The sequence below is a fragment of the Chelon labrosus genome (genome assembly GCF_963514085.1).
Source record: "Chelon labrosus genome assembly, chromosome: 11".
NCBI lineage: Eukaryota > Metazoa > Chordata > Actinopteri > Mugiliformes > Mugilidae > Chelon > Chelon labrosus.
The window spans coordinates 7616885-7640878 of NC_140344.1; the positions used below are offsets into that span (position 1 = coordinate 7616885).

Consider the following 23994-nt stretch of genomic DNA (forward strand, 5'->3'; position numbering starts at 1 on the left):
CCTATTGCAGAAATGTTATGGGAGCTTTTACTACATAAGCCACAGCTCAAGGCTACAGGCAAACTATACAACCACAAAAACACAATTCTATTTATTATTCAATTAGTAGTAGTAGTTGTAGTAGTAGTAGTAGTATTGTTTCTGTTGTTTTTGTTGTTGTTGTGGAAGTATTATTAATACCACGTGAAGGATGTTGTAACCTTCCTTCTCGGTCATACTCTGTTCGACCTGCTGGGGGCGGTGTTGTGCCTGTTTCCCCTCTTTCAAAGAATATAAAAGATCTGATGAAAAAAACGTCGAACTTGTCTTCAATTGTCCGAGCCTCACGTCATGGAAAGAGTTACTTTGTTGCAGCGCGCACAGGAATAAACTGCAAGAAATATTAGAGGCCGGGGAAGTGTTTTGATCCTCGGTAAAACCGGATTGTTTGGTTCCGCTTTTGTTCAAAATCCAGAGGATCGACTGAAGATGCGCTGGAACCTGTTTACAAGGAAAACGCAGCAAGTTTCAGTCTGAGGGAATGCGTTGCAGGCTCAAAATGCACTTGGAGACCATTACTCATCCCTCTGTTTTTCCTCGCGTCAGGCTACTTTGTCTTGGAAATGGTTTCATCAAGGATCATTTTTAGGCTCCGTTATGAGAAACAAGTGTCCAACAAGGGAACGGCGTGAAGTTGCAGTCCAGTTTCGGAGGATTAAAACGACCTTCGGTGCTGTTGGAGGAGCTATTTGGTGAAACCAGCTTTTGTTTTGAACCTGTTGTGTTTGCACGCAAAATGAGGCAGGATCCATTCTCTTATGAGGGACTTGTTATGTGATAGATCTTTTAAAGCTTTAAGTGTTTTAATCGACCTCTAACTATAATACAGCAATAGAGCAATAGCCTTAATGAACCGAGGATGCTCGTGGTGACACTAGGGGTGTTTTAGATTTATTTTTATTGCTTGTCGAGTTTATGTAACTTTTGATCATTAAAATTACATAAGTGGTCTTGTGCTGTTGCACACCTGATCCAAAAGCTGTCATGTCATTTGAGATGAGTTTAAATATTACAGTGAGCTAGTGTCAGATGTTTCCAAAACAGCATGCACTAAGGCAGTAGTAGTAGTTTCTTTCTAGGCACTATGTGCATGTAGAGTTTTCTGGTTTAGGAACCACTGGAGTATCAAGATGTCAGTGAAAGCCAAAGCCCTCTACACCTTTTTGAGTGAAAACAAGGAGGAGATTAGCATCCAGGAGAATGAGGAACTGGTTATCTTTGATGAAAAGTCAGTGGACGGCTGGTTCCAGGGGGAGAACAGCCGAGGGGAGCGGGGTCTCTTCCCTGCATCATATGTGGAAATTATTCGCACTCGTTCCAACTCCAACGTGACTGACTGCTCCATAAGCCCGGCGGGCTCTCTAGGAAATGACACCTCCTACTTTCCATCCACTTCGAAGCCCCCTTACGATTACGATTACGACGACGATGATGACTGGGATGACTGGGACGACAGATCCACGGTAGTGGAAGATTCTGATCACACCAGGAGCCCTGGAGCTAACGGACATGCCCATCAAAGCCCAATGTCCAACAACCCAAATGTGCACTATCGGCCCAAGTCAGCGTCCGGACACGACAGCATTTCCAGCTCCAGGAAGGGGAGCATGGTGGGCAGGAACTTGAACAGATTTTCCAGCTTTGTCCGCTCAGGGGTAGAGGCATTTGTGCTAGGTGATGTCCCCATGATGGCAAAGATAGCTGAGTCATACACCATTGAGATGGGTCCTCTTGGGCCCAAGTGGAAGGAGAACCCACAGCCTTTCACCTGCTCAGTTGAAGACCCGACCAAACAGACAAAGTTCAAGGGCATCAAGACCTACATTTCATACCGGGTCACCCCAACCCACATAGGGCGTCCTGTCTACAGACGCTACAAACATTTTGACTGGCTGTACAACCGTTTACTGCACAAGTTCACTGTGATCTCTGTGCCCCACCTGCCTGAGAAGCAGGCCACGGGGCGATTTGAGGAAGACTTCATTGAGAAGCGTAAAAGGCGACTGATTCTATGGATGAACCACATGACCAGTCACCCGGTCCTCTCCCAGTATGAAGGCTTTGAGCACTTTCTGATGTGTGCTGATGACAAGCAGTGGAAACTGGGCAAGAGACGGGCGGAGAAGGACGAGATGGTGGGCGCCCATTTCATGCTGACCTTGCAAATTCCCAACGAGCACCAGGACCTTCAGGATGTGGAGGAGCGGGTCGACAACTTCAAGGCCTTTGCTAAGAAAATGGACGACAGCGTGATGCAGCTGACACATGTTGCCTCGGAGCTGGTGCGTAAACACCTGGGCGGATTCAGGAAGGAGTTCCAGCGGCTAGGAAATGCCTTCCAGTCTATAAGCCAGGCATTCATGCTGGACCCTCCCCACAGGTCAGACACCCTCAACAACGCCATCTCCCATACTGGCCGCACCTATGAGAACATTGGGGAGATGTTTGCAGAGCAACCTAAGTATGACCTCTTCCACATGCTGGATAAGCTGTCGCTCTATCAAGGCCTGCTCGCCAACTTCCCCGACATTATTCATCTACAGAAAGGTAATGAGCTTGCTCGTGAGGTGTTTATGGAGAAATGCTTCCCATCTGTTTTTTTAAGTATTGCAGTTAATTTTAAAAGTCCTCAAAGTTCTTTCAGATCATTATTTAACCTAACTACTTAAAATCCACCACTGTAAAATGTGATTTGATATCAGGAAGTCCTGTATCAGGTACTCTAGGAAAAGTACAGTTAAGAATGACATACAAAGTGTTTGCCAGTGGGAACATAGAACATCATGTTTTGTTACTCAATCTGTCCCGTTTACTTTGTTATGGATGACAGATTAGGTCACAGTTTGCCTCCAGCGCCTCCCCTCCCCTCATTACTGATACCCAGACTCAGACGATCACCAGCTGAGCCCAAGACTCGCTCAAATGTGTCAGTCAAGGAAGAATATTAGATCACTCCCACACGCTATCACATTCATTTGGTCTGACGAGTGCTTTCAGAACAATGATGGACTCTGACAACTTGAGCAAACAGGTTTGAGAAAGCTGTCAGGTTTTAGAGAAACCTGACATGCATTCATCGCATCAGTCACAATTTATCAGTAAATTAAGTATTTAATCGAATAATGTCAGACAGGACAAAAAGACAATGATCATGTCATAAAGCTACTTACAAAATATATACCTGAACACATATGCATTATGCACACTCATTATCTGTCAGAGGTCAACTTCTACTTGTCAGGTAATTTGCCATTGACTTAAACGCGGCCAGTTCTTCCTCATAGGATGCTGCTCAGCCTGAACTACTGTGATTTGGCCAGTAGCACATAGCTTGAAGACTGGCATGATGGATTCCCACATGATCTTCTGAGAAACAAGCTGCCTAGTATGGCAGTGATCATGCTGGAAATGGAAACTATGTCACGTCCTTCCTGCAAGTGAAGCTGTCTATTAACACAAATTTAGCATAAATGTGTTTAATGACTAACTTTATTGACCTGAAATCATAATGCACGCTGTTGTCCTTTAACAGCGCAATTTCATTTTTGCATGTATCATAGCAGTTGTTTGGTTTGGCTGATTTTCATAACGCCATGGTGAAATGCTAGTTTCTGGTAAGCACCAGACTCTCTAGTTTACCCTGTTCGATTGCCTGCCCAGATAGAGCACTGGTATATCAGCATTCTGTGTCAGCTCTCAAACAAACAACATATCAGCTGATCTTGTTCAGGAGGAAGGAAAGGGCTGCTACCAGAGAGGAAGGAGGAATGCTGTTGGTAAATGTTATTATCTCCTTCAAACAGCTGGTGCTCATTATCACGGAGGTCATTTATGATACAATTCAAAGAGTTCCATGTGGTCACTCCTCCCAGGAATAAATGAGAAAAACATCTGAATGGGGTTAAAGGGTCAGTCCACCTAGATAACAAAAATTACAGTTCAACCATGCTTGTGTCAGGCCATGGAGATGAAAAGGTTAAAAAGGTTTTCAGGTGTCTAATTTTTCAATATTTAGAATTGATAGCTCAAAGTTTGAGCACCAAAATAAACTTGACTGCATTAAAATAAAGTTCAACAGCTAATATCATGGTGGCTAATGTTAGCAGACTTTAGGCCCACTTCTTTGTTCTAACCTACATTACTAAGTCAGTTGTCTAGCTTTATGACTCCTCTCTGCTACAGTGTTTATGTGTTTGCATTTGTAATGTGATTATTACCTCAATAGCAACTCTTTCGCTGTTCACACAAGACGGCATTATCAAAATTAGGAGGAAATAAAAAGAAAAACAGGAAAGTAAGCTTACATCAAACCATTCATCCATCATGTTTAACCGGTTATAGAACCTCACTTCCCTGCCCACAAAATTTTTGCGGTGGAAAGTTTTGTGTGCCGTCATTCCGTTGGGGGTTGATTATGCTTACAAAGATCTGCCGGGTCCATCAAATCCTTTGGGTGGACAGACGAGTAACAGCGACATAGTCATACACGTCTCCTGAGCACTGTGGAGTTGAATTTGTTTACAACAAAATTGCTCTGATTGGTTGTAGGACTATCCAGTTGCATGCAGAGTTGTCTTTGGCTCTATAATGATATCCAAAAGCCTCGTTACCTGACTCATAGTCTGATAAGAATTGAGGTTAGTCTAGAGCCTATGCCAGCTGGCATTGGGTGAAGGGCGGGGTACACCTACAGCCAATTTAGAATGAATTACGCAGAGTAATGTGCATGTCTTTGTACTGTCAGAGAAAACTGGAGCAATTGTGGAAATCCCGTTGAGGCAGAAAGAGAATCATCTTGCTGTGCCACCCTCAAAGCATACACATGTTGGGCCTATTTCATGTGTCCTCTTTGTTTTATGTTTGCCATTGTTAATGATTTCTGACACCATTTTTACCTTTTAAAGGATGAGTTCTAGTCATCCAAGATAGAAGTTGATTCGGTATCAGATTATGTATAAAATGCTTAACTTGTGCTCTTTAGACAAAGCTCTGTCATGGGACCAATTACTCAGTGATTGTCTGCATTATGGGAGTTGAGCAGCTGACCTTGAGTTTATTAATCTTTGTAATCCAGTTGCAACATTTTTATACGTACGTTACTTGACATGTTTCTTTTTTGACACTACCCTATCTGCACACATGCCAGGAGTAGGCATAAGCTTTGAAGTATGGTTCTTGCTTACTTGGAGTATCAAGGAGAGCTTTGTAGCCTAGATGATTCTCATGATTAAAACTAAGCATACAATATTCCTCTGTAGCTCCAAAGGGAGGTACTGCATTAAACATTGATCAAAATCATTCTTAATGTTCCAGTGTGTCCACCTGCCTAGTCAAGTTCAAACCGGCCACAATCCAGCGCGTCGTCTCCCAGCGAGCTTCGTGTTAAGGCTCTTTTAGAATACCGCAGGACATAGATGCCGTAACTTTGTAACGTACACACACAGCTCGCTCCGGTGCGAGCCATTAGTACTTGTGCGCTCATCAGTGTGGTTAGCGCTGTAAAATCGCCACCCAAACGCTAGTCGGTGCTGTGTCTTTTTTGCCAGTCAGCTACGGCGCTAGGGTCTGCACTCTCAAACTGACGGTGAAGGATAAACCGCCTATTAGCCAACAGTGTTTCCAGATTTTCTTTTTGGATATAAGTGTTTAGTCTGTGCGTGCCCTTATTTATTTATTTATTTATTTATTTTTTAGGTTAGGCACTAAGAATGTGACGCTATACTTCATCAAGCGTCCCAGTAAGCCATGATAGCATGGATACTACCAGGAACTAGTTCATCTGAATAGAAAGTAGCCCTTTTTGCATTTTTTACGGTTCATTTTGAAAAAGCATTAGTGCCTGAAAGCTGGCACTCTTGATATTAATCTGCTCACTTGCTTGCTATTGGTGCTGAAAGTTGACTCAGAATGTCTTCTTGTTACATTAATTTACTCTTAAATCCAGTAGTCCAAATTTTTACGTAGGCAGAGTTATTTCCTATCACTAGGCAAGTGACAACAAATACTGTACACAAGGACATTGTGCCGCAGTGTTTTTGTTCAAGCAGAGACCTTTTTCCTCTGCTGAGTCTATCCTGCCAGTCCAGATGACTCCCCTTGATGTGACTTGTGTTCTGCCGAACCAGATACAGCTGTGGCAACACTCGGAACACACACAGCTGAGGTCAACCTTTTCCTGTACACTCATTCTCCTACTCTTCATCCCCTCATTCCTTTTTTTTTTCTGGCTGACTTCACTTAGGGCTTCAGGAGCTGTTGTTGTTTTTTAACAGCTATCCTCCCAGCGAGGATGTGAGCTACAGGAATGTTAACGGCACAATGGAAGATGTGGCGGTGGGCAACGACTCCATGTTGCCTTTACAAAATGGGTCTAGGGAGGAGAAGGTATCCAGACAGTGTGTGCTCCATTCGTCTCTTTCTCCCTTTTTCTCTGTCAGCGTTTTGGCTTTTACACAACACATCTTCTCTCTCTGTGTCTGCTGTTGCTCTATCTGCAAGTCGGCCTGTCACAAATGCTTCACCTCTGTTGCGTTATCCCCTTCACGTCTGACTGATTCCTTTCATCTTTTCCCCTTCTGTTTCCTCTGCAGACATCCATATCAGACCTGTCTGACTGGGCAGCCTCCCTGGTTTCAGAGAAATCTAGTCTGGTGCAGAGGATTGTGCTCCTACAGTACTTTGAACCCCTGCCAAAGCTAACCCCACCATAGACCTTGATCTCATTTGAATACAATTGAAAGTCTTGATGTGAAGGGTTAATATCATTGCATTGTTAACAGAATAAAGGCCTTCTGAGGCATCTGTGTGCGAGGCAAATGTAAACACTGCTGACTACAACAGTGCTGCCTTATACAATTGCTTGTTTGTTGGTAATCCTTCTCGCTGCAATTGACTGTGCTTCCTCCTTTTGAGTGTTTGTACTTTTTTTTGAGTTATTATATATAACCAGAAACAGAGCCCTGCTGGTCTGGTATGAATCAGGTCTTCTTTATTAGAAATAGTTGTCTGCAGTCATCTTCTCTGACCGTATCTGGTATTTTGGGATGTGTTCTGTACATTTTGTACCTGGAAACAATCATGGTACTAGTCCTAGACAAAAGCACCTCTTGCAGCTATATATACAAAAGAAACACAATAGAGTGAAACCAACGCTCCCCATCAGTGTGGTCTGACCTGGATCTGCATCACACGTGTCCAAAGAAGAACAAGTCGATGAAAGTAAAGCAAAAAGTAGTTTATACACAAGATTATAGCTATTTAGATGATAGCTCCTTTTATCTTAATATTTACGTTATATATGGAAAGTAGAGTGCCTTTCTTTTCCCACCTTGCTGTCGCTCACAATGAGGAAAAATGTACTGCGATCCAGAGCAGAGCATTATTCAGTCTGAGAATGAACTAGCTCCCCTGGGATGCCTCCAGCACCCCAGCCAGACTTTTAATATGGACAAGGTTAGTTGTCCTCCATATGGCAACACATTACTAAACCACATGTAGCCTCTGTCATTTTGAAGGCAAAGATATTTTTGTTTTCCAGCTCTGAGGAAATGTGTTAGCCAAATGCCCCATCATCTGCACAGATAAAGGTGAACCTTCTAGGTTTCAGTTTTAGGATTGTGACTGCGTGCGCACACGCAAGCGTCACTTTGTGTTTCGGCTGCACAGTTCTTAATAATGTTGAATTTTTCTAACAGCCGACCACGAGCACATGCTGTGTTTATGTGATCTGACAAACATGTTGCGAATTAACATTCCATACGCCATTCGCAGCACACAGGAAAATAACAGCATTGTCAACAGGTACACAAAGTGTAATCTGAGGAATCGGGCTTGGGTTTCCAGAGCATTCAGTGGCACCTTTCAAACGCTCATTGTATGTAATTTGGTTGCTATAGTGTGCTTTGCTGAGAGTGGTGACTGTGGAGAGGAAACTTTTTCTCTCCTGTTTGCTTACTCATAAATCTAGAGAGAGGCTAGGCCCTCTTCTTTACACACACTGCCTATCCACATGCTTCTGCATTCCTGTCTGTGTTGGCCCAGTGCGGTGTTGTTTCACACTGAAGGAGATTACAGATGTCTCAGAGAATTCTGTCTTTACCAGACTTCCTCCCTACTCCTCTCAAACAACCACCGATTTAGCAGAATTAGACTTAAAAAGGCATGAAATACGGGACACTGTAACTATTCCATGCAATTCTATATTCTATATTCTATCAATATTCTGCCTTGCTCATATATGTAAAGGAAAGTGAACTAAAACATTTCCTTTTAGTGAACTGTGCTGTCAGCTCTGACTAAAGTTATGATAGAGTGGAACGCCTCTCTGACACTGAATCAAGCCAAACTGAACGTTCTGCTTCACCAAGATTCAGTAACTCAGAGTACCAAGGAGAGCTTTGTTGCCCAGCTGATTCTCATGTTTAAAACTAGTCATACAGCATTACTCTGTAGCTACAAAAGGAAGTGCCTACTGCATTAAACATCGATCAACATCATTGTAAATGCTCCAGTGTTAGCGCTGTGACCAACTTTCAATTCATGTCTCTTGATCAAGTCTTAATTAGTCTAGTCAAGTTGAAACTGGCCACAACCCAGTGTGGCGGCTTCCAGCGAACTTTGCTTTCGCCAACAGTGTTTCCACATTTAGTGTTTACTCTGTGCGTGCCCAGATTGGATTTAGTCTGAATTATGATACAGACTGCAGCGGTCAGACGCCAACAATGAAACGCTATGCTCCATCAAGTGTCCCAATAAGCCATACTTGCATGCACGCTACCTGGAACCGGGAACTAGCTCGCCTAAATAGAATGCCGCTGTATCTGGTGTCTTTTAGGGATGTGTGTGTGTGCTTTTCCTGTAACATGCAAGACTGTTAGCCAGTCATTCCAGCTGAAGAGATGAAGGAAGAACCAGTGAATGATTGAGCATGTGTCTTGGATAATGACTGGTATTAACTAACCCAAGCTTAGGATGCGTTCTCATCACAATACTGTTTTGCTGTCATATACAAGGATGTATCAAAACCAATGTTGTTACATCATGTGAGATGTTTTTTCAGTTTGCTCAGCCACTCCAAAAATAGGCCTAAAATCAGTTAATGCTGAATAAACTAGGGTACTTTAAGGCTAACCATCTGATCTAAATCATCTTTCTCTGTCTTGGGTTGGTTTCAATGTGTGTGTGACATACAGATTAGGGTTAAACCTTGAACTTCTCATATGTGCATATGCATGTGTTTGCGTGTCTGCCTGTGTTGCAATAGACTGTCATCTGGTGCATGCTGAGATGGGTTTCTCCAACCTGAAACACAACGAAGGAAAAATAGGTAGATGGATATATGATAGCGTGGTAGCTGATTCCGTGTGTGGTTGCATTGTTAGGAATAAATGGAAAATAAAAGTCGCCTGTATTTTTTTCTCATGATTGAGTAAGTTCATACTTTGGCATCAGATACACCTTAACACTTCTTGGTCATGTTTTACTCAAAACTAAAACACAATCTTCTTTTCCTTAGTCTTTCTGTCTGCCTCCGTCTTGCATACATGCCTCCCTGACAGAATTGAAGCTTTAACTATCAGAAAGCCTCTGGGTGTCTGCCAGCTGTAGCTGCCGTCATGGTAACGCTGACACAATGCTAGTGGTTGGCACGGAAACAGCATCCCTCATAGGAGATTTCTGTTAGCAGTGCGTTGCAGTCTTTTCTTGTGTCAGGATGCTATTGTGTTAGCAGAGCGGTTATAAGACTTGGTACAGTGGAAAGACTGAGGTAGAATGTTCAAGGACAACAAATATCCTCTCATCATCCTTCATCTCATTTATTTCTGCCGCCTCTCTCTCGAGCCCTTTCAACTCTTCTCAGTAGACAGAAGTTCCAGGGCAAACACAGAGAGGACATTGTACATCTGTTCCATAACAAAAGGGCTCACATTATTATAAATGATTTTACTATCACAATCAAGAACACATTATGTAACCGTAAGCCCCAGAGGGATTTCTGGACATCTTAACTGTTGTCTCATAAATCTCAAAGTAATTGTGAAAAGCTATACAAAGGAATTATGATGTCACAGTTAATGTTAACGTTCACACAGTCATTTGTTTTGCTGGAGGTGTGATGACAAAACTGATTTTTAATTTGTGAGGCTGGCCGCGTTTGAAAAGCATACTCCGGATAAAGCCAGTCCTTTTGTTCCAAGTGGCAGCTGGAAATCCCAAATATTTTCATCCGCGTCCAGTCCAACTCTTGATTTCACTGCAACAACACCCCTTTTTATGACAAATGAAGGAAACCGGAGCTGAAATGGGAAAAAAATAAACCCTTCAGCGGAGGGAAAAAAGAGATAAACATGGGGTATTATGTGTTATTAATTAGTCTTCCCTTCAAAGAACATATCTGAGTACATCCTTTTTAATAAAGATCATGATGGCGTACATGTCTGACACGAGGCTGGATTTATAACGCCATCTGTGTATATGTGAAGTATATAATCGTTTAAGATCAGATTTTCTCTACGCATCAGAAGGAACATCTGTCAAACATCTCCATGCATGGCTTCAATTAAGATTTCAGATAGAGCCTCGGATATATTGGAAGCTTCATGCCATATTTCTGTGAGTTGCATGTCTCCACAAAGTAGTGGATGTGCACAAAGTACAGTAGTATCCAGTGTGAATCTGGCCAGTCACGGGTTAAACATTTCATGGTAATTCCCCATGTAAGGTAAAGCTTGTGTTTTTTTGTTTTTTATAATTCATCATCCTCAACCTAATGAAAAATCAGAGAACATAGGTATTTGTTTCAGTACTGCATATCTACTTTTCACAGTAAACAAGATCTTTGATATAGAGGGGGCTAAAATTGCTTTTCAACACATTCTTGTTGAGGACATAAACTCCAGCTCTTGTTTTAACCCTGTTTCTGATTGGCTGCTGTAAACACTTATTACTGTTAGCTTACTCAGCAGTGGGGTTTTTTCTTGTTTGTCTGTCCCCGAGGCTTTTAAGGCCCACTTTAAACACTGGCAGATATAAGAGTCCTTTTGACCCTGTCATGCATTCTTGGAGCCATGTTTTTTTCTCTTCCCTTCTCTTCTCTTGTGTCTTTCTATTTTCATATCATCTGCACATGATGTTCCTTTCCTGTATTTTTTTCTTCTCTATTTTTGTGAAGTTAAAGTTTAATTGCCGGTTGAGAGTAAGATTGTTACCTCTTTGTAAGAGAAAATCTTCAATCCGTCAACTCACTGAAGTGAATTTGAACTGTCAGTGGGCAAAGTGAAGAGCTAATTAAGTAACAGATAGTTAGTCCTTTGAGATTTATTTCTCCTCTTCCTCTTTATGGATTGAAATGCATGAATATATTCCACTTCGTCTTGCAGCCGCTTATTCCCAGTGGTCATTTGCGGTACTGCAACCAAATAATAATCCTGCATGTTTCCCATCGACCGCCCATTAACTGTGTGTGGAGAATGGTGAACCCCTTGGGACATCACTGATGGAGCTTAATCTTGGTAGTGCCTGACCATGTTAACCAGCCGGCTAATTCAAAAATGAGAGGGGGAGTGACGCTGAAACCCCATACAGTTTTTTAAATGGATACATTAGTAATAAGGACCACAAGAGATTTTGAGAGATTTTGCGCCAAACTGTAAACACGCTTGTTTCTGTTGAAAAGCTGGCTATTTTAACATGGAGGTCAGTGGGGATTGACTCACCTTTGGAACCAGCCTCAAGTGGTCATTACAGGAACTGCAGTTTTTGGCACTTCTGTGTTGGCTTTAGTCTTCCATAAAGTTATGGACAAGACTCCCAACAGCAAATATGGTCAATTTCAATTTTCTGTGATTCACAAAATAGAGTCAACACTAATGTGCATGTGCGGTAGAGTGCTTTATTTTTGCCTGTTTCGTTTAGGTAAGTCGGCTGCCATGTTACTGCGGTATCCAAGTTCTCCTTAATGCATCCACGATGAAATTATCCTGAAGATAATTCAGGAAATTCTGGGGCGAGTCATGTTATTACGCAGCAAGTAGAGTTAGCTTTTAGCTTTCAGGTTGCTATGCATGTTCACCAACTCTCCAAAAGCGTGATACCCATGCTCTTAAGATGCGTGGAAGAAGTTCAAGTGCCACTCCGTGTTGTGACCAGGCCTGAAGACCTCGGCTCCTATGGAACAAAGATGCTTCTCGTAACATATGATGTGTCCTTTAAAAACTCCTCTCTCTGTGCTGTTTTCAGTCACATTTGAGAGATCAGGGAACAAACAGCCTGTCTCATCAGTTCACTGTGGTGCTTGACACAGACGTCAGCCCCTCCACACGCACACACACAGAGCTCTTACTAATGGTCAGTGTTTTGTGGCGACAAACCTCATTTGTCCTCAGCTGAAAAATGTTTCTGTTTACTAGTCCGTCCAGCGTGAACAACAGCTGTTAATCCTGCTTTGTCACGCCAGTCATTAACGTATTTGAACTCCTAATTCCCAGATCTGTTTATTTTGCTGTACATGAGTCATTCTGATCGCGCAGATTCAAAATTGAAGTTTTGGTCAGTCTTTGAACATCCACAGGTTCAAACTTGTTCGTTTTTAGGTTGTTTTTGCTCAGCCTGTATTCTGGTTATGCATAAAGTTAGATTCACCGGCCTCAGCACAATGTCTTGGATCTGAAAAGGTCGTGTTGTAACCTGCCAGGTATTTTTTTACTTTACTTTTCAGTGAGAGAAATTTTGCCCAGTTTGGAGTCTTAAAGGAAAAATGGGGGTGTGTTTTGTGGTTTGCATTGCAGCGGTGAAGTCATTACATACTAGTGGCTATGCTTTCACATATTAGCCCAGTATGGTTTAACTCCACACACACACACAGACACAGAGACACAGACTTGCCAGCTTTTTTTTTTTTTTTTTTTTTTTTTTCGAAGCTGAGACTGCATTCAGCTTGTGAAGGGAAAGTTCAGTTTCTGAGGAAGCGTATCTTGATGTGTACTAATGGGGTCATTTTAGTTTATCACAAAGAATCGTTTCACTGTGTGTTTTTTTAGAAAGAGTAATTAGCCTTGCCAGAAGTGAAGTTGCATTCTGCAGCATTTTACAGATTGCAGGCCATCCAGACAAATGCATTCATGCTAGATGGTGATTAATGTAGACGGCCGTTACAGTAAAAGGCCTTTTCAAACTGTTGAGACTGGCTGTCCACCTATCAGCCCATGTAATGTCACGATGTTCAGCTGCTTCCACATTACAGGGGGTCAGCGGATGTATACAAACTAGCCCCAGCTGAAGAGGCTCCTCTCTATTTTAATGACGCCGGCATTTAAGAATTAAACAGGAAGGACGATTTAATTAACTGTGACTGGAAACCATGGTCCCAGAAGAGAATGAGTTAAAATTAGACACACTTGACCTAAAACTGCTGTGTGTTAATGTCAGCGTCTTAGAGGAATCTGCAGTCAGAGGAGAAAAATAATGCTGACCGTGCTTAACAGCAACTCAGCCTTGGGGGATTGGGGAAATGTCACAAAAGCACACAGCCAACACATGCTGTGAACAAGTACAAGTATCTTAAAGAGGGATTGTCGCCATCTCATTTTCTGTTTGTGAAAAAACAGACAGAAGATAGATGTAAAGTTTGAGGAGCAGTGCACTTCCTGAACTTGGGCCGCAGTGACATGGGGTCCAGGGAGGGATGTGGGAATTGGGGAATGCAGCAGATGTCTGTGATCGGTTGCCCACAGGGATTTGGTCCTAGTTAATCTCCACTGTCCTCTGCTTTCTTCTTCTTCTCTGCCTCTTGCTCACGCATACTGTATGTCTTACAGATAGTGTATCTGCACTTCTCAAAAAGCCTGTAAAAGTGTTTTGTACACAGAGAGACAGACTAAAAGTGCTTAATCAATGGAGTACAGTAAGTGAGCAGGAGGCTCTTTAAACCTTGTGGAGCTTCAGTCAAACCTGGAGGTCCCTTTTATGTTCTCTTGCTTAACTGGATTTCAGTCCCTTTCTAGAAATCCTTAGTTTTGTTGTGTTCCTCTAGCTCCATTTTCCTGCCTTTCCTTTCTTTTCTTCCACAACATTCGAACATTCCAGGTGTTTTTTTTGAATTCTTCTCATGAGGGTTTAATTAAAGTTCCAAACATTTGTAATCACACACATAAGTCGTTGTCCCTCAGATGTTTCCTGCTTTAAACTTCATGTTAGTTAGTTCCTTTCCTTTCCTTGCCTTGATCGACCCCTGTGGAATACTAATATCCACCCGGCCATGAATCCATCTCGTGTGAAGCAGTTTGGTAGCCGGTCTGATTGGGCTGGATAAACAACTCCGTCGACTTTCCAGACCACTGGCCTTTCATCAATCATTGAGCATTTGTTAACTAAAAAAAATGATGCAGAAAACAGCAGGAAATCTATTTAATTTTATCCCTTTTCTCAAATATTACATCCATTACTAACAAGTTCATTTAAGTCTCATATGTCAAGATTTCTCATTCTTTTATGTCATTCCTTTCTTGCTGCTATCATGCACAGCGGCAGGAACACAAGACAGAGGAGCAGGAGTTCATTTATACATGTTTTTAAATGCGACGGGGGGCAGGGCTTCTACACTTAAGATGTAATAAGGTGATTTAAACCGAAATGGCTCCTTCCAACACACTCTTCTGGAAAGAAACAAGGGCTTGTTATTTTTACATGTTGTTGATCTTAAGACACACTGGCAACACTGAATTACTGTATATTCGAAAAACACTACAAAAAAGTGGATTTTGCAAAATATGTCTCCCTTTAATGTCTTAGAGAGCAGATTTAGCTGCGAGCAAAAGCTTCTCTGTGGTGAGAGTTTTGCCTGGGATGAGCCAAAAAATGATAAGAATGGAATTTGTGTTTAGAACAGGAGGAACCCCAAGCAGCCTCGCACTTTAGTCTGTTTTCTTCACATGATCTGATATCTCAAGCTGTTTATATTTTTGCATCAAGATTTGGCTATGAGGAAGAGACCATGAAGCTTTCTTACAAGATGACACATTATTCCCCTCTACACACACACACACAATCATGAGTGCCTTTCCTTTATGTCCCACAGACATACTAGCTTGTGATGCACATTCTCCTCTCATGTGGAAAGCAGGATGCATGAATGTAGGTCAGTGCCACAGACTGTAGTCCACACGCCTCCTCCGCTGGAACAGACTGCGAGTGCTGTTCATGCTTTCCCAGACTTCAGCCAGGCATTCCATACGAAACGCGGTGTAGCATGACCATGCAGATGCAACTGACGGATAAGACTTCAGGAAGTGCGTTAAAGACAGAACACCTAGCTTGTCCAAACCAGGATGACTAGTGTCTGACTAAAATCTGTCTGGTTTAGAGCTCAGGTTATATGAGATTGAGGCCGACTCACTAATCTGATCTGAAACCCAGCACGGCGGCACTCCGTTTGGGCTGCCATGTTCTCCAATTGAAAAAGTGACTTCATAGCAGTCTGGGTGAATGTGGTTCCAGCATGTCCTCATTGCACTGATACCAGACGTTTGGTATGCAGTGAAACAAGAAGCAATTGTGTGGTGTGTCAGCTGCTCTACCTATAAAGTGTTCAGCTTAAAGCAGTTAATTTTTTGGGGAAAGTTATAGAGTTAGTCCTGGGAGCCAAGGAGGCTATATTAACATTAGCATAACGCCAGTTTAGCAGTTTTATCAGATAGCACATCACACTGTAATGTAGGCACGCCCACCCAAAGAGCAATAAAGAAAAATCTGTGGCTGTTTTTACCCTATATTTAACTTTTATTACAATCCATGTTTTTATGTTGTTTTTCTAATCGCAGACACATTTTACAGCTTTTCAGTGACAGTGAAAAATGAGTGGGGTTGACAATAAAGGGCCAGCTCAACTGAATTAGGTTGCTTTATTTGCCTAACTTCTTGAGTTTATTTTAGATTCATCTCTTTACCCAGATACATCGGAGGTTCCTGGAAATATGATTGTGCTGCTCACAGCATAATAAAAATAACATTTAGATCTCTATTGTGCAATAAGCATTCATTTTTTATGCAACTTTAGGACAAAATTTAGATGACTTTAGTTTTTTTTTGCGTGTGATCATATTACATTTGTTTGCTGTGGAAACGACGTAGCCATCAGTAACTCCATAGCTAAGCTGGTGATGTGGCTTCAAATTGTCCAGTTCCTGTAGGTTCCCTCAAGCTCTGCCTGTACAGAAGCCTCAACCCAAAGTGTCACACAGTTTGTCTCGGCATCTGTCCGGTCTGCATTGTTGCCACGTTTTGTTTGTGACGTTGCTAGTGATGCTTCCATTAATACACGGGATTAGATGTTACAATCCCTTATGCCAAGATCCCAGGTAAAACACATTTAGAAGCAGGCTAGCAGCCAGCTGGCCAGCAACCATCCAACAAGAAGACACCAGATACCTGGCCTAGTCAACAGCAGTATGCAACATGTCATTGGGGTTTTCAAGTGGGCACCTTCCTTCATGTTCCGATGTTTCGTCAAGAAGGCTTAACAGTGAATTCCAGCGTCCTGTAGTCAACCCCCTCCATGCTGCCACTCCACAACCCCGTTTTTCCCACCATTCAGTGACTTTCATCAACCCAGAAGTTAACCTAGCCCTTTTTATGCAGCAATCAGAGCAAACAATCAAACTTAATTAAACCTTGTGATTCGTCCCGTTCATGCTGACTGAACCACGACCCAAACACAAAAGACTACTAAAGACGTCACATTTCAAATCCCCTCCAAACATGGCTTAAACCCGTATTTGCGAAATTCGCATTTCATGTGGTATTTTGCTGTCCAGACTTGAAGTTGTTATTTAAAGGTAAATATAGTTGCATGATGTTTTAAGAAATTGAACAGCAAGCAGCAGTCACGAGTTGTCGTTCCTCTGGATAATCGCATCCATCCCTTTCATTGGTGAAAACATGCAATTATTTGATCGAAACCAGTCTGTATGAAAGTGCCGGACAGTTTATCAGAACGAGTGCATGTTTCTGTGAAGACATGTTGTATTTTGAACGTAGCCATGAGCAACACAAAGTAAACCAGCCATCGCCAGCACGTCTACATACTACAGGGTTATGTCCGGGTGATAACAGATGTTTTTCATTGTGTTTGGGTGGAGGCAGAAACCTCAGAAGAAATCTCAAAAAAGTAAGCAAGTAAAACCAAAACACATCTGGATTGTCACATACCACAGAGGTAAACCAGAACCTATTGTCACTTTGGTGAACTTGTTTACGCCATAATGTTACTTTCTGATCTCAACATCTCTGTGTCTGTGTGCCTTTCTCTCTTGACTCAGGTGCCTTTGCCAAGGTGAAGGAGAGCCAGCGGATGAGCGACGAGGGGAAGATGGACCAGGACGAGGCCGACGGCATTAGGAAACGCTGCCGGACAGTGGGGTTTGCCCTCCAGGCGGAAATGAGCCACTTCCATCAGCAGCGAGAGGTGGACTTCAAAGACATGATGCAGGCCTACCTCACGGAGCAGATAGCCTTTTACCAGCGTGTTGTCCAGCAACTGGAGCGCACCCTGCGCATGTATGAATGTCTCTGAAGACACCAAACTGCTTTCTGGGTCAAGATGCCAAAAAAAAAAACAAAAAAAAAAAAACAGAAAAGAAGATGATTTGTGTCTTTTACCAAGGTTCACTTTGAGAAGACATCCAGATGAAAGAAGCAGTAGTTACAGGAAAGGCATACAAAGCCTGTCAGTTTTTCACTTTGATGGATTCAAAGCAACTTTTTTTTTTAAGACCTACTGTATATTTTATTTCTGACATTCACATCACGTAAGCAGTGTCACAGCATATTGTTTATTTTACATAATTTAAAGTGTTTGTAACGTTAAAATAAGAGTATAGGTTTCAAATTCATAGTGGATCTATAGTTGATCGTTCTATAGTGTAACACATTAAAGACATGAAACGGGTTCTGTTATGAAATTGTCCCCTACTCTCCAACACCATGCACTTTGGCTGCTCCAGGGATCCATTCAAGTCACATCCAGTGAATTCCTAAAGAGAAAAAAATTACTATATTCTGTCATCATCTCTCTGAATGCTCACCTCTCTCAGGTGTTCACTGCTCTGAACTCATGTCTTAACTTTGCACCATGTGAGCGACTCCCTGATATGGTAAAGTTCATTTTAGTGAGTTCATGTTCTTACATTCCCCGTGCAGTATGTGCCTTTAAGGATCTGCGGCGTTCAGACGCAATACTTTTAAGCGGACCATTTGTCTGTAGTGTGGCTTGTGTTTGTACAGAGCGGTAGCTGGAATGATCTCAGATGAGTTTGCACAACCTTTTTATTAAACTATTTGGTCAGTGGGTGTGTTAATGTTGTGTGGGTGAGTGTAATGAGTCAAGCGTGCAGATTAAACTCCCATTTCCGGGGTGGACAAACATAAATGTGTATCTTTATATGTAGTGGCAGGTTTACTAATGGTTTATGTGAAAAGTGTTCAGATAGTTGAAGCGGATTCAGTTGATGTTTGAAGCAGGACATGAACTTGTAATTTCTGACACGTTGACACAAGGGCAAATAGTTATACAGGCAAGTATTTTAAAACACTTAAAGTCATCATAAAATAGGCATCATGCATATTAAATTGTCTGTAGACTGTATTCATATCAGTAAACAATTGATACCATTCTCAAGCCTCTCCATTAAATATGACTGCTAACGAATGGCTAGCCTAGCCTATCCTAGCTTAAAGATTGAGAAACAGTGTGTAAAAACATCCATTTGTCTGTTTTATAAGCAGTCATATTACTGCGTCTGCATCAAGAAAAAAAAGTCCAGCACATTATCCCCTGAAAAAACTTGTTGGTTTTTGGACTGATTAAACCAAACACTGTTTCCTGTCTTCATGCTAAACTAAAAAAAAGCTCCGCTAATCTAGCCTGGAAGCCAGCCCAAACTTCGTCTGCCCACAACATTTTTTAAAAAAAATGTTTTTTTGTGGGGCAAAGTTGGTCTGGAGAGGCTTGGTTGGGATCTGATTATTCCCTGGCAAAGATCTACCAGGCAAATAAAATCATTTGTGTGGGCTGTATGGGGTGATTGACAGAAGATTAACACCGATATAGTCCTACATGTCATCTGAGCACTGTCAAGTTGAATTCGTTTACAACAAAATGTCTCTCATTGGTTGTAGGATTATCCAGGTCGTTGTAGGACTAACAGCTGAAACATGCCCTATAGTGAAATCCCAATAGCACCACACCATGCCAAATCTAATCTCTAACAGAAAGGGTGGTATCAATCTTTTTATTTAACTTCTTCTCATAATATCAGACTATTCCTTTAATTATAATCCATGATCCGGATGTGATCTCAACATATCACACAGGTTTAGATTCATTTTGATGAAAGATTTATAGTGTAGCATTTTACTCACTTAATGAGGTTGGAGTGACTGTGAGGATTCCAGTCCCTCTCTCTCTCTCTGCCCGAGTGAGGAACATTACTCATCCTGCTTAACAAGAGAAACACTTCGTGGCAACTTGTGGTTTAGACTATCTTTAGCCTTGTGTCGCCCGTAGAGTTTATGTGCAGTCTGGGTTGCAGTTACAAGCATTACCTCAAGACGTGTAGGCAATGTTTGTGTAAGCTGGGCACACGTCTCCTCCAGTCATTTCCAGTGTCAGTTGTGGGACATTGATTCCTGAGGAGGGAAGAGGGTTTAATATCTGTGGTGTGTTGGTGAGAAGCAGCATTATTAGATAATTGTGAGAATCTCAGTGATGAACTGAAGTCTGTTAAAACTTAGGAAGTTTCCCATATAAAAAAGTGCTGATTCAGCGTGCAGGATTCGTTGTATACAAATTGTGCGTGTGTGTGCGTGTGACTCAGACATGAGTGCAGTCTCTGTTACTGGTACTGTTCAGTCCACATCTGCAGCCTTTAACTCTTTGCAGTCCAAATGCAAAATGTTGTTTTTTGTTTGTTTTTTTTAAAAAAAGAATTGCTTTGCTTTTTTTATATTTCTGTCAGCCTCTGCACTCACACACACAGTTTCTCAAAGACCAAAGAAGTATGCGTATTTTCTACTGGGCTGCTGGGTTTGGTTGTGAAATTAAATGTGCTCTCTGCTTTTGTAATTGAATCTGTTCTGCTCTGAGGAAAAAGTGAAGAGAGCATTTGGAAAGAGTAAAAAAACATTCCACAGAGAAACTATTAAGGACACCAAAGGCTAACACAGAATTTAGGCAAGAGATGCAAAGGTGCAGCAGAACCAATGAAAAGCCATTTGAAGATTGGATTGGTTTCATGTTCCGAAGCTGCATTATTAAATGCCAGGCATTTCACACAGGTGACTTGTTCCTTAACATGGATGTGTGACATGGTGAGTTGCAGGAGTTCTACGCTTTGGCTTCTGTCTCTGGAAATAACAGATGATGATTTTCAGTAAGTAATGTGTCACTTGATTTAGGGGAAGGGGACATATGAATCTTAATAAAAAGTAATGATGGTGATCACTCTCTGTTTTTGTCATCTTTGTGGATTTATTAGTCTGAAAAATCAATCAGAAATATATACCCAATTTATATCCAGACTATTCAAGTATTCTGTTTTATGATTTGTACACCTCATATTTTATTTACGGTGGCCCCTATTTCCATCTTAAACTGGGCCATTGGAGTGTGCATTCATTTGGTCCAGTGAGTCTTTGCTGCTGATGTCATATTCAGTTTTTTTTTTTTCCTCTTTCTGTCTATACTGCGTATGTCAGGATATTTGTGATAATAGGATGTGACACATTCAAACAACAGAACCAGAAAGAGGACAGCCAGGAGCTGTTATCCAAATTTCCGTCCATGTGTAAACATACCGACATAGTGACATTACAACAAAATAAATAATGACTCAAAGAAATATGTGCGCTTCCTGCTTTGATTGGAGAGAGCAGTGATATTTCTCATGCTAAATCTAAGATTTGGGTTGTGGTAGGAAATCTGTTATTTCTATTATCAGCATGTTTTGAAGCCCATTTTTCTGCGGTTTCAAGCTGCCATCAAATGTTCGCATGCGTTCAGATGCTGACATTTGCAGTGGCCTCATCCTTTTATCATGACTTTACATTTTGTGCATGTGCTGTGTTTTCACAATTTACAGCTGATGTTACCTCTGGAACGCTAAGCGCTTCACGCACACAGCTTCCCTCGTCCAAACTCACAAGTTCCCTTTGCAGGTAGCAGTCTGCTGGTTCGTTTGTACAAGATATCTTGACAACAATTGGGTGGATTGGGTCAGAATTTACAATCTGTCTTTTACATATCTGCAAATAATAATATTCCCACTGGTCTTAGCTGGACCACTGCTGACTGTGTTTCGTGTTCGCGAGATGAGCCCGTAAAAAAGGGTCGGCCTTGTGGTAAACTTGTGGTAGTCACTGCCTCGAAAGTGGAAATTTTTGTAGACCCCAGAGTTCAAATCATGCCGCTTATGTTTCTTCTATGTTTTCAGATTTAGCCATGAAAGTAAATTTTTTTTGGTGCTGGCTAAATTAATATAATTTAGTTGTACTGTATAGATTTTTTTTGTAAAATGTTGACATTCCCAACGACCTCGTCCCCTTACTATTCCATTTCTGCTTCATGTTGCCCAATCATTAGCTTGCTAACTGCCCTTGGTAGCTTGGTAAATATGATGCCAGCTCCAGACACGATGCCATAGCCTACACGGTAGCTTGACATGCACCTCCTCAGAAATGTTCCTACATTGGCGCCTTTAGCTCAAACATGATCTGTTCTGTTCCACTTGCCAGTGTTTGAAGTACAAAGGGAAACTCAACAAAGCTAACTAGCCGCTAACTAGCATTGTAGCAGTACGATTATAGAACAATGCCAATCCACCATTGCACAACTATAAGTGCTTACACCGGTGTAGCCGGTGAGTCTGTAACCAAACTTTATTCTTGCTAAATATCTGTATGTTAGAAATGTCACTGTGAGCATGTTAGCATTTAGCTCAAAGTCTCTGTGTCTAAACACATAAAGTACATGCGTATTCTTAAGTATTTTAATTAGTAATTTATAAGACAACTATGCCAAGCTTGGGTGTATAAACTGAGAGGAAAACCTTAACAGTTGTTATGGTGTTATGCAGCCATAGCTACGTCAAGAACGGTTGTGATGAAGTTTACACACATTCAGATTTTCAGTTTTCGTCCAAGAACATTTTATTGAAAGTTTCCTTAAATGAGGGAGGCTCTCCTGCTGGCTTGATCGTTGGAGACAGCTTATAAATGCCAAACTATAGCCCACAGAAGCAGTACAATATGTTCAAGTGAAACCTAGGCTTTCCTTTTTAATGTGACCCAGATGTTTCGGAAGCAAACATTTCATTTGGACAGCTCAAATCAACAGCTCTGTTAAAGTGAATGAGGTGTTGGTGCTTTTGTCTTAACCCTAACAGGTGTCTTTAGGAGACTATTTGTCAACCTTTAAGCCATCAGCTCTGGGATGACATACTGTATTGTGATGCTGAGGGACTGTTAAAGATGCTCAAGTAAAAGGAAAAAAACAGATGTTTCTGTTTGAACCCAGGGCCTGGGTGTGATGGTAATGTTTCAGGCTCTTTCAGGTTTTGGTATGCAGCTAGAGCGTTGGGATGAGGTCACCTTAATGATATGTGCCAGGAAAAGACGTCACCAAGTACACTCTGAAACCCAAGGCTGACAGAAGAATGAAAATTTAAATTCAAAGCATAAATCATTGCACTAATTAGATTGGTGAAAGCAAATTTTAAAAATATTTTCAGAGCAATTCAGTTTGCCACCCACACGCTTCTATGATGCTCACTGCAAAGTATTAGCGAAGCAGAAAGGCCTTAGTGGCAGTAAAATGACACCTTGGAAAAAGTTCCTAAACCTTGAGGTATTGCCAAAGTAATGCTAACAGTGCACTTCTCCACAGCAACCCAATTTGTGCGAGTGAGGAAGTGAGGGGGGAGATGAAAAGCAGTCAACTTCGCTTTCTATGAGGTTTTTTCCATCATACAGCTGAGGCCTGGATGAGCTAACTACCTCTTTTCCAGGAGAAGAGAACAGTCATTGAAACAGATCCAGCGTGGTCCAAAAACGGGAGCTGTATCGTAAAAAACATCCAAAAATGCCTGGAAGCACGCGGCTCTTGCTAAGTATCACATCATACCAGAAACATACATGTTTCTACTGGTCTTGTCATGCATCTGTGTCATGTTGCAACTCACATTTACATTACATAGCTCATTCTTTACTTCTTTGTATCCGCTGCTCGCTTGGCTCGTGTAGCCGGAAAAGCTTGGACCTCTTTAAGATCCGCAGTGCTGCTGCTGCTGCAGGGGCACATGGTAAAAGCGTTATCGCCCAGAGTGCCAGCAGATGTCTATAAAAGAAGAAAAAAAACAAGATGCTGAGTGAAGGAAGGGCTTCAGACTGCAGAGTCTGGGGAAGAAAAGTGCTCCTCCAGCCCCCATCGACAGCATACCCCAGAGGAAAGCACATACCCAGAGTCCCTCATTTGTTTCCTTTAATGAAAAATCCGTCTGAGCTCCAGAGCACAGCAGAAAATATGTTTAGGCCCCAGCATCAGTATGACTGTCTGCAAACATGTCTGAGTTTTTCATCTCAAATTTCCCAGTCATTTGTAGGGAACCTCCCCTTGAGTATGTTGTCATGGACAGCAGAGAAATGGACACGTCGATGTTACTATCACTTGAGTGAGCGACCAGAAGAGATTATTCTGAACTGACTGCAGCGACATGGACTTGACCTCCGCGCTGCAGAGGATTACGGCGTCCTCCTCCTCCTCCAGCATCTCAAGGAAACAAAGGCAACAGATGGTTGAATCAGCACACATGGTGGGTCTGGTAATCCCTCCTCCTGCTCCTCCTGCTCGCTGCTTCGGCCAACGTCACAGCAGGACCAAAAGCCGACATTCAAGCCAGATTTGTGCCT

General features: G+C 41.9%; 2 protein-coding genes across 2 annotated transcripts in view; one reads left to right on the top strand and one right to left on the bottom strand.

Annotated features, from left to right (window-relative positions):
• Positions 1 to 23994, bottom strand: part of LOC311496176 (uncharacterized protein) — a gene marked incomplete at its 3' end in the record, with an annotated part of 351079 nt that overhangs the window by 199791 nt on the left and 127294 nt on the right. The gene's annotated exons all lie outside the window — the stretch shown is intronic.
• Positions 70 to 22439, top strand: snx33 (sorting nexin 33). The gene is made up of 2 exons (XM_084555167.1): positions 70 to 2586; positions 17352 to 22439. Exons 1-2 carry the CDS (start codon positions 1170 to 1172, stop codon positions 17603 to 17605), a joined length of 1671 nt encoding a protein of 556 aa, XP_084411293.1. The 5' UTR covers positions 70 to 1169; the 3' UTR covers positions 17606 to 22439.